The sequence below is a fragment of the Cyprinodon tularosa genome, unplaced genomic scaffold (genome assembly GCF_016077235.1).
Source record: "Cyprinodon tularosa strain WSP-4 unplaced genomic scaffold, ASM1607723v1 ctg1117, whole genome shotgun sequence".
Classification (NCBI taxonomy): domain Eukaryota; kingdom Metazoa; phylum Chordata; class Actinopteri; order Cyprinodontiformes; family Cyprinodontidae; genus Cyprinodon; species Cyprinodon tularosa.
The window spans coordinates 25496-38429 of record NW_024037913.1 but is presented as its reverse complement, the minus strand read 5'-3'; the positions used below and the strand labels follow the sequence as shown (position 1 = coordinate 38429).

The 12934-nt window shown below is 38.7% G+C and overlaps 1 protein-coding gene across 4 annotated transcripts in view; it reads left to right on the top strand.

Moving 5' to 3' along the window:
- The first annotated feature begins 1031 nt into the window (after nt 1–1031).
- LOC119792484 (ATP-dependent Clp protease ATP-binding subunit clpX-like, mitochondrial) overlaps nt 1032–12934 on the top strand; it is a 29778-nt gene continuing 17875 nt past the window's right edge. The window contains exons 1-4 of one of the 4 annotated variants that reach the window (XM_038299136.1): nt 1032–1169; nt 9289–9363; nt 12020–12177; nt 12252–12366. In XM_038299136.1, coding sequence (XP_038155064.1) covers nt 9309–9363; nt 12020–12177; nt 12252–12366 — 328 coding nt within the window. In that variant the 5' untranslated portion in view covers nt 1032–1169; nt 9289–9308. Of the gene's footprint in view, nt 1174–3466; nt 3733–9288; nt 9364–12019; nt 12178–12251; nt 12367–12934 lie in introns of those variants that run through there. The other 3 variants (XM_038299145.1, XM_038299154.1, XM_038299127.1) reach the window with 3 other exon arrangements.

Below are 12934 nucleotides of genomic sequence, written 5' to 3'. Positions count from 1 at the left end.
AAAGCTACGCTGAGCTAAAAGGAACAAGGAACTAACAGCTTCCTGGAAACTAAGTGGAGTAGAAAGTACAGTATTTGACAGTGAGATGTAGTGTCTTGAAGGTTTTAAGTATAAGTACCCGCTCAAAAAATACTCAAGCAAAGTAAAGATACTTAAGAAGAGTACTTAAGTGCAGTAATCAAGTACATTTAATTGGTTACTTTCCACCACTGGCTAAACTTGACCTCAAGTCAACAAAACCTGGACAGGATTGTTGATCTAGATAAGAGAAGATCTACAATGTAAACAAAAAAACAGTAGAAGATAGTAAACAAGAAAAGCATTTAAAGCCCCAACTCATTGTGATTTGGAAGCAAATGAATATAAAACTCAGGATTACACTGGAAAAACGATCTAAAAATATGTAAAAACTTCTTAAATTCAGTGTATTTACCCTTAATTTGAGTAGGTGAATTAGATACCTTGCCAATGGAATTAGTATTTTTACTCTTAAAATAAGGTAATATGTACTTGAAATAAGACAATGCAATTGTGTTTTCTTATTTTAAGTGTAAATTGTCTTGTTCCATTGGCAAAATGTCTCTTATACCTCCTCAATCCAAGAACAAATGCACTTATAAAAAAAAAAAGAAAAAAAAAAGACTTATCTAGATTCCGTTTTTTTCCAGTGTAAGATTAAACTGTTTAGATATTAGGTCTGAAAAAACTTTTCTAAGGGGCCTTTAAACAAAGTAGCCTTTAACCAACGACGGCCTGAAACAGACAATGATTTCACCAAAACCTTTGGAGATCTCTGATGTTGTTATTCTACATGATGAATATTAACTCTGTGAAGACTTCCTTCCACCCTGATATTCTTTTAATGCATCTTTAGCAGACAGAGCGCTTTTTTAGGATTTGTTTTAGGTTAAAACTCTGAGCAGTTATCACTGAAACAAGGAAATGTCATTCAGGTTGATCAATACTTTGAGGACAAGGTTTACCGGGAAAAAGAATTTGACTCTGTGATCACGCAGTCTGGAAAATTGATGTCTTCTTATTTTCAGCTCAGCGTCTTGTTTGTCTTTGCTCACATCGAACCAGCCTCAATCTAACCTCCAGTGGATCTATTTCTACGCTTGCTCAACAACTTGCTGGCATCAAGCTGAGAGGTTGAATTTCTTCGGAGCGTAAGTAAGCAATGACTGAAATAAAATAGCAAGCAAGCTTAGACAGTGACTGAAAACAAACCTAATTTTTAAAGCTACAGTATGTGAAAATAAAAAGTACTTTACTCTAAAGGCAAAGTCCACATATATAGAGAAATCAAACTACTTTCCTCTTCTTTATTTTGTGCATAAAAAGAATTAGCTACATATACACTATGTATACTACACTTTTGATTAAAATTAGAAGACCAGGGAAGGGATGACAAATATTTGCATTTTAAGTTAGTGGATCATAACAAGGTTGTCAAAACATAAAAAAAAAAAAGATTAAAAAAACATTGTATAAAGTTGAATTTAAGCAAAGAAGCTTCATCAGCAGATTAAATATTCTGACAATTACATTTAAAAAGTTCAAATCTGTTGAAATGTATTTTACTGTCTGGTATTTAATGGCGCTCCGATTGTAGGGTAACAAATCTATCTTTAAATGTAAAAGGACTGTAAAACTGCAGGAGCAAAGGAAACACCAGATTTATTAAAGGAGAAGTTCGGTTTTTAACACTTTTAGCCCATTTTCTGTAGTGTCCAGGATGAAATCGAATGATCGACACCAAAATGTTGACAATTGGTCCTGTCTCTGCTTTTTGGCTCATTTAGAATCCCCCCCTGGCTGCTTTAGAATGGAGCACTTTAGAAAGAGCATGTCCGATAATGTCCTTAAAACAACCTTAAACGTTCTTTTTTTAAAATATGCTACTCACCGGGTCGTCAGCGCTGTTCAATGACGTTCCAAAAAAAGTTTCGTGAAGAAAAAACGTTCCTGTAGTGTTTTATTTAGCATTTTGTAAATCCCATTGAGTTCTGTTGGAATAGTCAATATTCCTCCGCCACCGGAAACGGAAATGGGGCCTGTTTACACAGTTGTAGTCTTTTCGCTTCACTCTGTGTACTCCGACGTCGAGGTGCTAACGTCTCTGTTAAACACTTTAAAAAACTCTGAAAATGGAATACGAAAGGTGGATTCTTGATTCTCGACGTCGGAGTACACAGATTGAAGCGAAAAGACTACAACTGTGTAAACAGGCCCCATTTCCGTTTCCGGTGGCAGGGGAATATTGACTATTCCAACAGAACTCAATGGGATTTACAAAATGCTAAATAAAACACTACAGGAACGTTTTTTCTTTACGAAACTGTTTTTGGAATGTCATTGAACAGCGCTGACGACCCGGTGAGTAGCATATTTAAAAAAAAGAACGTTTAAGGTTGTTTTAAGGACATTATCGGACATGCACTATGGAAGCCATTCTGAAGCAGCCAGGGGTGGATTCTAAATGAGCCAAAAAGCAGAGACAGGACCAATTGTCAACATTTTGGTGTCGATCATTCGATTTCATCCTGGACACTACAGAAAATGGGCTAAAAGTGTTAAAAACCGAACTTCTCCTTTAATGGTGATGAGGTCAAATTATTAGAATCTGGAAATTTCCATTGCTAAAATCTTTAGCTTCTTTCACAGAATCAGAAGCAAACATTATGGTGACTTACTTTTGTAACCTTACAAAAGAATTGTTTCTCTTTTAAGCTATTTATCCACATTAGAATCACATACCTTTATAAGTTTTATTGCAACTTTATGCAACAGACAAACAAAAGATAATGAATAATTGCAAAGTGGAAAAAAAAGTATTCAAGATTTTGACATTTTTTACGCATACGAATTTTAAAAGTGAGTTGTGCTTACGAAATAGGGGGTTTTAAAGGAGATTGTTTCACTAGATCTTACTTGCCAATATTGGACTGAACAGGAATGCTTCTCTGTTGTTTGAAAAAAAGCGTAAAACTCAGTTTCCTTTTTTTGACTTCATTTTTATATTTGTTTCTATTAGTTTATTGAATCAAATCCTTGAGTAAGTATGCTTAGGTTTGTGGTTGTGACAATATCTTAAGATGTTTAAGTGGTGCTATATTACTGCTTTTGCGAGGCATTTAAAAAGACTTGGTGTAGTAGTAGTGATCAAGAAATAATAAAGAACAAAGACAAAAGTTGTAATACCTTTAATCACCATCAAACCCCATTTTAAAATGTTATGCACCATACCTTACATAACTACATCGGATTCTACGTTTTCCGCGTCAAATTGAACGCAACTTCGTTTCACAATCCCCAGACAAAAGCTTCTATTCCGAGATGTTCCTGAACGCCTCTCTCGTCGTCCTGCGCTTGGTAGATCTCAACGTATCCGGATGCATTGTGAGCACGTAGACACTGGCAGAGCCTCCATGATAATGTGTCCCATCCATACTGCTATAAACCTTCAGACTAGCTGTAGTTCCTGTAGGGGAGGCTAGCAGGTTAGCTTGATGTAACCTAGTTTGTAGCAGGAGGCGTTACATCACTTTGGGTCGTGTCCCACCTGGGAAATAACGGCTTGGAGGAACCTAACTCTTCATAATTCATATAATTTTGTGATAATATGACACTTTGACTTAATAGAAAGAAAATAGACAGCCTTAGATATTAACCACATTTGTTGTTTTTCTAAAAGAGGCTGTCAAAACGCGACGAGTTTCAACAAGGACAGTAAGTAAAACCTGTATGTTAGTTAGTTATACATGTTCTACTGTGATATAAGTTAGCTACAGTAGCTTATTAGCTTGTTGAAATGAGCTGCGCAGTTTGCGGGTTTGCTGTGCGGCTGGTATTTGCCGTCCAGCGGCGGTGTCAGGCTGGGGCCTAGCTGCAGCGGCTAACTGACCAATCATTGTTTATTTGTCATCTGCTGTTGTTCTGTTCAGGTTAGATTACACCGCGGCGCACTTTACACAAGCAGGTTTATATGGACAAAGTTTTAATTTATTGAGCTTTTTTCCTCCGCCTGTTTATTGACCTGCTTTGCTAAAGTTAACATTCACGGTTAAATGTGTTTTTTAATAACCGTCCAGTTTAGGTGTCGCTCTGCAGATGTTTATCCAGCTGTTTTGTTTTTTTTTTTAGACAAACTGCTTCATGTTGTTTACTTTGGTCGTTGGTCATGCGGGATTATTACACTGCAGTTCACTGAATCTACAATAAAATACAAATCTGTGTCTATTAATGAAATATTAAGTTATTATTAACCTTACTGTTAAACACGCTGCCACAGCTGAATATTTTTGGTGTGATGCATTTCAGTGGATTACAGTTATTTGTTGAAATTTTAGCGCATTTATTCATCTTATCTGATTTATTGTTATAATTAACCTTGATGAAGATTTGACTTTCTAAATCTCACTAACTTTTCCACTCTTATCAGGTTTGGTTCTAACTAGATAAAGATAAAACCGTTGTGAGGGATTCACCACAAACTGGATCAAGTCTGAACAATTTACAGATTGTCTTAATTCAATTCAGTTTATTTCTATAGCGCCAATTCACATCATGTCATCTCAGGGCACTTTACAGTTCAACCAGATCATCCAGTCAGATTGATTCAAAGTTGCTGATTGCGTCGACTCATTGACTGGGATACAATCCCTTACACTAAGCATGCTTGTAGCGACAGTGGAGAGGAAAAACTCCCTTTTAACAGGAAGAAACCTCCAGCAGACATACTGCAGTTTATAAACACTCTGGTAAAAGTTAAAGAATCAACTTGTCCTCTTTACTCAAGTAAAAGTGAAAAAGTTTGCGCTCCAAAAACTACTTAAAGTATAAAATAACCTTAAAAAAACAGCCAGATGCCGCTATATGAACTGAAAGCTCAATCTTTCGACTATTTCTATAAATCCTCTGAGATAGGGCCAAGGATGAGGGAGGTCTTGTTGGTCTCCGTCTCCCGATACGCTCTCGCCTGTGTCCGACCTTTCAGACATTTCAACATCTTTTTCTGAATCCCACATTGTAGCATGGCATAGACAATTCACGTTAGCAGTTTGAAGAACACCTGCTTGCTTCTGATGATTTCCTTTAGCTAACCAATGAGTATTTGCGTTCTATGACTCATCCAATCACACTAGTTTTCACTAGATGTGGGTGGAGCCAATGATCTGCATTGGATGGAGCACATGACGGGAAATAAAGATTTAGAAATATTAACCCGAAGCCAAGAGTAACGATTGTTTTAAAAATGTAAGGAACAGAAAGTACAGATGCTGTGTGAAAATGTAATGAGTAGAAGTCAGAAGTAGGAGGAAAAAGAAGTAATGGAGAAAAGTATAGATATCTTAGAAGTAGGGTTGTCAAAAGTATTAATACTCAAAAAACCTAAACAGTCATTCATCTAAACTGCAGAATAGAGGAAAATGCACTTTCAGAACACTGTGTGATTGAATAATTCTGTGTACAGCATACAACCTGTATTGTATTTATTTATTGTTTTTTATTTTATTTATTAATGAAAATATTTCTGTAGAATTTTGGAGTCTTTGTTTTTATCCTTGTGGTATCGAAAATGGTATCAAGTATCAAATATTTTCCTTAGCATTGGTATCGAGTTGAAAAGTTTAGTATCATGACAACCCTACTTAGAAGTGTACTTAAGTACAGTAACAAAGTATTTGTACTTAGTTACTTTGAGCAGCCCTTAAATTTGTCTTATTAAACAATCAGAATTACTTTATCAGGATTACTTTATTAATTTCATCTGGGAAATTATTTTCTTGCATTTACAGATAGGGTTGTCAAAAGTATCGATACTCAAAAAGGTATCGATACTGAAACATTGTATCCGGATACAATACTCGTTTTTAAAAGTATCGATACAGTGCCACCACCAGTGGCACCTAAGCAGTCATTCATCTAAAGTGCAAAGTAAAGGACAATGCACTTTCAGAACACTGTATGATTGAATAATTCTGTGAACTTCTCAGTTTCAGACTTTATTTTTGTAACAGGTGCCGCTGCTGAGAATTATTTTTGTTTCTTAACCGGTTTGGCTAGTGTCATTGCTATGTGTGCAAAGCATAGCCAAGGAAGGAACACTTAATTTTAATTTTTTTAATTTTTTTTATCAAGCTTGCTTAAAGGCACACTATGCAACATTTTTCAGTTAATTAATGTGTTCCATAACGTTTTGGATGATTAAATGAGTCATTTCAGGTTGAACAAAGGTATTCTCGGCCGCCCTGGTGGTCTGTGGGGGAAATACTGCACTTGCAATTGCAGGAGCACCGACCCGCACCCACAGGCTCAGAAGTCTCGTGAGAGTCGGTCTTGCTTTACGGCGAGAACTGCTACACGCCCCCAGTTAAAAGCATTCTCGTTGCTAGCACAGTGGCGATCCTTGTGCAGTTATGCTACGTTCACGCAGCAAAAGCAGCAAAATCGTGTCTGCTGCTTCATTTTTGCTGCTTGAACCAGTTAGTTCTGACGCTCTGGCTGTGCGGTGCAAAAGTGTGTCTGACGCGCGTTGGGCGGAGCTTCACTATCCTTTCTCTGCCTTGCGGCTATATTTGCTGTGATCATTTGGAATAAAGTAGTTTTAATATGTGTTTAAATTAGAAAATACACCTGAAAACGTAATCAGTGCCGTCAGTTCATTCAGATTATTATCCTGCCTTCAATATTTTTTCTGTCGGAGCCGCTCAGACCCCCACATACCAGCGGGGCGCCGACAGAAGGAACCCCTTCATCAGCAGCCTCTGGCCAGGTCACGTCCTCGCGGTTCACCGCGGCAGCTGGTAGGTGTTTTTCATCTAAATAATCCAAACTGCATATTCTGCCGGCAGATTTCTGCATTTTAAGTTAATTTAGGCGTCAATAAACTGTTTAAGAGGAGTGATCATAGCCTCTGATCATCAGCGCTGTGTCTCTCTCCCTGCTTCAGCTGCTCAGACGCGCTGGGCCTGCTGCTCCTTTGCTGCGCCTTGACGCGCGTCAACCATTGACTTTGCATGTAAACTCGCTGCTTCTGTCGCGCCAGCTGCGGTGTGAACGCAGCATTAGTCATTCGTTGCGTTCGCCTGTCTGCTAAGCTCAAAACAACCGCGCCTGGCTTGACGGAGAAACCAGGAGAACAGCTGTGCATATTTACGACAGTGCACTTTTACTTTCGCCCTCTGGGGGGAGTCTCGCTGGAAAATCAACACCGGTTGCATAGTGTACCTTTAATATTGTGCACAGCATACAACCTCAAAATATTGTTCTTATTGTTTATTGTATTTATTTGTTGTATTTTATTTATTATTGAAAATATTTCTGTAGAATTTTGGAGTCTTTGTTTTTAACCTTGTGGTATCGAAAATGGTATCGAATATTTTCCTTAGTATCGGTATCGAGTTGAAAAGTTTAGTATCGTGACAACCCTATTTACAGAACAGAGGAAAAAATATAGTGTAAGTAAAATAGGGCAAGATGTAATATAGTATAATAAGACACAATAAAATAAATAAAATTGGTAAAATTACATCCCACCAGAGCATGTGAGCGGAGCGGAAGAGAAATGGTGGAGCACAGAGCTGTTCTGAATTAAAGTTGGCATCAATGCGCTCACATCAATTAAAAATGTTGGATTATGAAATTTGTAAAATAAAATGTATTTGATCTAAGAGTGATTTTTTTTTGTGACTATTAATAATTAAATAGGAAACGAGGGGCAACATGAATGGAGCGAGGTGTTCCAGCCGGGAAACAGTGCGATAATTTAACAGCCAGTTAAACAAGACAATATGTATCGGTCACATCATTTAATCAAACGCCGTGTGTCCCAGGGCCCCGGCATCATTACAGGAAAAATGTCAGAAAAGGCCTTCTCCTGAAAATGTGAGCAAGCGTGGAGCGATTTCGCCGGAACAGCAGGAAAATTAAGGTGAGCTCAGAGCGGATTTTGATTGGAGCGTACTGGCGCAACTTTGAACGGCGGAGCGAATGAACGAACGTCCTCCTGAGCGGGAATTGTGCTGCGCTCTGGTCACATGCTCTGCATCCCACGCCGTAAAATAACCCCCTTCCCATATAAACAGTTCCAAATAAGATATAAGAACAAAATAAGATACAGACAAAATTAAAATAAAGATCACATTATATACAATCAACTGTATTTCCAATTTTCATTGCTGTTTAATACCAAGTTACTATTATTGCACGACTGTGTTATAGTGCATAGTCAACTAACGAAATAAATGGTGAGAAATTAAATGAAATGTGACGAAGGAATGAATGGAATGTGTGACGCGTTAAACAATTTTTATGAGACTAATAAAAAATTACAGTTTAAACATTTTAAACACCAAGATTGCTTAAACCTGGACTTATTTCAGTTAGACTCGACACCTACAGGCATGCAGTTTAAATGCCTCTAAATAAGAAAGGATAAGATAGGATGCAATTTAAACGCCACGCCACCTTCACTGGTTGACTGGGATTAAATAAATTTGTTGACATCACGGATGCTGTAAGAAATAGTTTGTAAATTAGAGAAACATTTTACTAAAATTCATTCAAGCTGGACTAAATTGTAGATACTAAATAAATGAAAAGCCTCAATTTATTTCTTTTTCCTACATAAAAATATAAGTTGAATATGTGATGATTTACGATCTCTAGTTCCTTTGTTATATAACCTTTTATTTTCAAGATTATTTCCAGGTTTAATCTCTTTAATTAGTGTAATTTTTAAAACAGATGTCTGTTTAAAGTTTTATTCAAGCCAAATAAGCATTAAAATCACTCTTTTTATAACAGTTTAATGAAATGTATGCTGTCTTTTTTTATAAAATAGTTTTATAATCATTAGTTAGGGGTATTTCTGTCCAACTTTGACCTTTGTACATAATAAATATTTCACTTGTTCTCAGTGTAAAGGTTTTGAAATTGTGATTAAAATGCTCTTTGTCTGTTTTCATAAATGCACTTATTTTACAACAAACTGTGTTTTATTGAGTATAAAATGAGTATAAAGCAATATTTATAACAACAACTGATAATGTGTCATCTAGAGTGGATAAACACCTTATATTTGACTCCTTGTAGCTCTTCAGAATACCACATTACATTTATTTAACATTTTTCCTGCAGAGTTTGTTATTCATATACGAGTTTATTGTGAAATCTGACACAGATATCTGGTGCTGCGGTAATCAAACTCCTGCTGTTAACCTGTGCGGCTTGTTTCTCCTTCTTGCTTTGTGTAACATGGATCTCCCCCCTCCCTCCCCCCAGGGTTTGACACGGAAGAAGACATGTCCTGTCCATGTACTTCAGCTGCCAGGCTGTTCCTAAACACTGCTCACAGAGGTAAGAAATAGAAAATCCACGTTCTGCCGACTAAAGCTGCCTTAAACTTTGCTCCATTTAACCTACATAACATTTCGTTATGAGAGTCGTGGCACTAATGTCAACAGCAGCTGTAAAAGTGGGTTGTAGGGTTGGGACGCTAAAGATAGGCCAAGGATGTTACATCACAGCTTTTTTGTAGTCCTGAACTCTGGTACGTTTTTAGATTAAACTGATAATTATAAATAGGAAAAAAATGCTAATTTATTTATGGGCCTATGTGTTGGTTTAGTTAACCTTTAACCCAGATGATAATACTTAGAACAACACAGAAATCTATGTTACATCCTCAATATAATGGTAATCAGGCTACCCTGCAAGGCTTTAAACCTGGGTTTAACCGGAGACTAAGCCATTCTCAAGCACATATCAAGGAGCTCATTTTGAGCCTGGATCCAGATTTATTGTTGATTCTGTTCATGGTGGAGAATCCTGCTTCACAGCAGCAGGTTGAGCCAAACATCCTCTAAATGTGCAGGGTCATCTTTGAGCACGCCATTTCACTTTTCTTTCACCAGTTCACCGCAGTTCTTCCAGCAGTCCACACTTTCTCTGCTCTCTTTTTCTCATGGTCTTCTCCTTCTTTCCCATCGCCCAGCTTGCCACAGGTTTGCCTGCTGTGTCTAAAAGTAGCAGCAGCAGCAACCCAGACTGACAGCAGCTCATTGGCTCATTTGGATCACGCGCAGCCTGGAGCCGGACGCTCCCCAGGGCTTTACCGTATTAACAGGAGAAGAGGAGCAAGTGAAATTAGACACTGCCGTCAGACAACATGCAGTAATTTATAAATGTTTTAAATCAGGTTGGGTCCGCTAATCCATGACCTCTGACCTAATTTGTTATCAAGCTAGGGCCGAAACTAACTGTTATTTTGCAAATCGATTAATATGTCGATTATTTTTTTCGATTAATAATCGGATAAACAAAGAGTCCTTGAAGAAGATTTTTTAAGAAATGAAACCAGGTGAAACTAAAACTTTTCCACTTGAGGAGTTCTGGATAGAGCAGATTGACAGACGAAACGTTTTTTTTTTTTTATCTGAAATGTAAAATATTTAGTAATGTTTTTATAACCTTGGTATAATTCCTGCTCTAGCAGCTAAAGGCATATTTTATAGTCTTGTCGTTTTCCTCTCTATGTTTTGTACTCAGCTGACTAAAGGCCTGGTTCTCCTCCCCCAGCAGTGTGTCGCAGTGAACTTGTTGCAGATATTTTTGATTTATGTCCAATATTGAAGCGTGGTCTGCGCTATGTTATTCCACGCCACAACACCAGAGGGACAATCAGGAACTAGCTGTGGGTCTAGATACCGCTGAGGCGGTGAGGAAGTGGGGGCACGTTTGTGTGAAAAAGGAGGGACATGAGGGCCAAAAAGAGCGGGGATCCAGGTGGAAAAAGGGTCCCAGCGTTCTCGCACACCTCGCTCTGCTAGCTGCTCCATCTTCACCAGTCGTTTTCCACAATGGCGGTCGGAAAAAAAAACAAGCCGATAAGGAACCAAACAGGAAATGCGCATAGGGTAGAGCGGATGTAGATTTGACCAATCAGAGGCCTCCTGTCTGTCATCATCTACCGTTTTGAGGTGGTGCAGCAGAGTGTCTGCGGAGGGGGCAGGGGCATATTTGTATGAGTATAAACAAGCCTTTTTCATGCTGTCTCTAAAGGAATGAAAGATTTTTTCCAAGCACTAAGCTCACTTAGCTGATTGCTCCTTCCTGTGTTTCCAAAAAGGCCAAAGTAAATAACCCAGTCCTTCTTTTCACTGTAGACAAGCCATGATCTGCTTATCTGTTCTCCATTTTTCATTTGGATGAAATAATAGCTGCATGAATCATGACAGCAGACAAGATAGAGGAGAGCAGGAGGCGGGGTTACCAATCTACTCGCTCTGGAGAGCAGAGTTCGCTGCTTTTAGATGTTGTCTCCAAAGTCTCCAGTAGCAGAAAAAAGTCTCTAGATTTGGGGCTAGGAGCTTTTTAGAAATCAAAGCGCTAGAGGGGTCTGAAAAGTGGCTAAATATAGCGACTAAAGCGCTAAGTTGGCAACACTGCTCTTTGCATGGTTTGTTTTCAAATGGTTTGCTGCTGTCTGTTTGGACCTTTCTGAACATGTGCAGCAAATGGACTGATCCAATATGGTGGACACTGAAGGGGGGGGCTGAGACACACTTAATATTATCAGCGTTCTGATGGCATTTTAGTGAAAGGGTTTTTATAAAAAAAAAATTTATGTGCACAAACGAGGAATGGTTATATTAATTACACATGTAAACAGAGTTTTATGGGGCCCCCGGAGCTTGGGGCCCTAGGCACCTGCCTGGTATTGCCTAATGAAAAATCCCCCCCCCTGGCCATGAGTGAACTGTAGACTACCGCTAGAAATAACAGGTGTTAAAGCAGGTACATGACATCCTCAAGAAATTAGAAAATAGCCTCAGGCTTTGTACGAAATGTTCTCTGACAGACGGCTCATTTATGTACTGGAAAAAAAGGTTGTGTGCAAAATTGAAATAAGTTTTTTATTTTTTTCTTTCTATAGTCCCCTAGTTTTATTATGTGTTTAAATACAATGTTTTTTAATTGGAAGTTTCTGCTTATCTTTTATCATTTCTTTCAGGATTATCATGTTCTCGGATTCAACTTTTTTCCATGAGCCGTCGAGGATCTCGGGAAACCTTTCATCCTCGCGTCTGCGTGAGGTCGTTTTCAGAGACCGCAGTCTGTTACACTGCTAAAGACGGGACACCCAAGGACGGCGGGAATGACAGTGGAAAGGTAACCTTCTCTCCGTTATCCGGTTAATAGAAACAACCTGAGCTCTTTCATTTCATCTGTCGTTTTTTCTACAGAAAAGCGTCGGCGATGGAAAGAGGACGTCCGGCTCCGGTGGGTCAGGCAAAGGTGGAAGCCAGCTACGCTGCCCCAAATGCGGAGACCCCTGCACACATGTAGAGACCTTTGTGTGTAAGTAGACCTGATCTGCTTCACCAGCCGTCTGGCCAAACTAAGGCTTTATTTGAAACATTTCAGCCATGTGAAAATCTCATTATTGTTGACCCATATTTGTGAAAGACGTGTCTGGAGTGCAAACATGTGCAAGCAGGGATTTACAGGTTAAAGGAGAAGTTTGGCAGCAAGGAATAATGAATGGATCTTTATTTATACCTGAACTAATACGCTCGCAGTGATTTAATTAATTTGGGGTTAATCAGATCACTGAGTCTGGGAGCGGCCGTTTTGGCCCAAATATAGTCACCCCTCCCTCCTGCCATCTTCCAGCAGTGACGTCACGGTGCGGTAAGCCTAGCGCCATTCTCCCCGCTTTCCAAGCTAAATCAATGGGAACTACTAGACACATCTGCAATCAACAACAATTATTGAAGATTTCCAGAGGACTTCACCATTGAAATTCACCAGAGCTATAGTGAAACTGACAATGCCCACGTGCATGGCAGCTGGATGCTGGAATACATCGGGTAAAAGTGAAAAAAAGAGTTATTCCACCTTTCTGATTCCTGATCCTCCACGGACG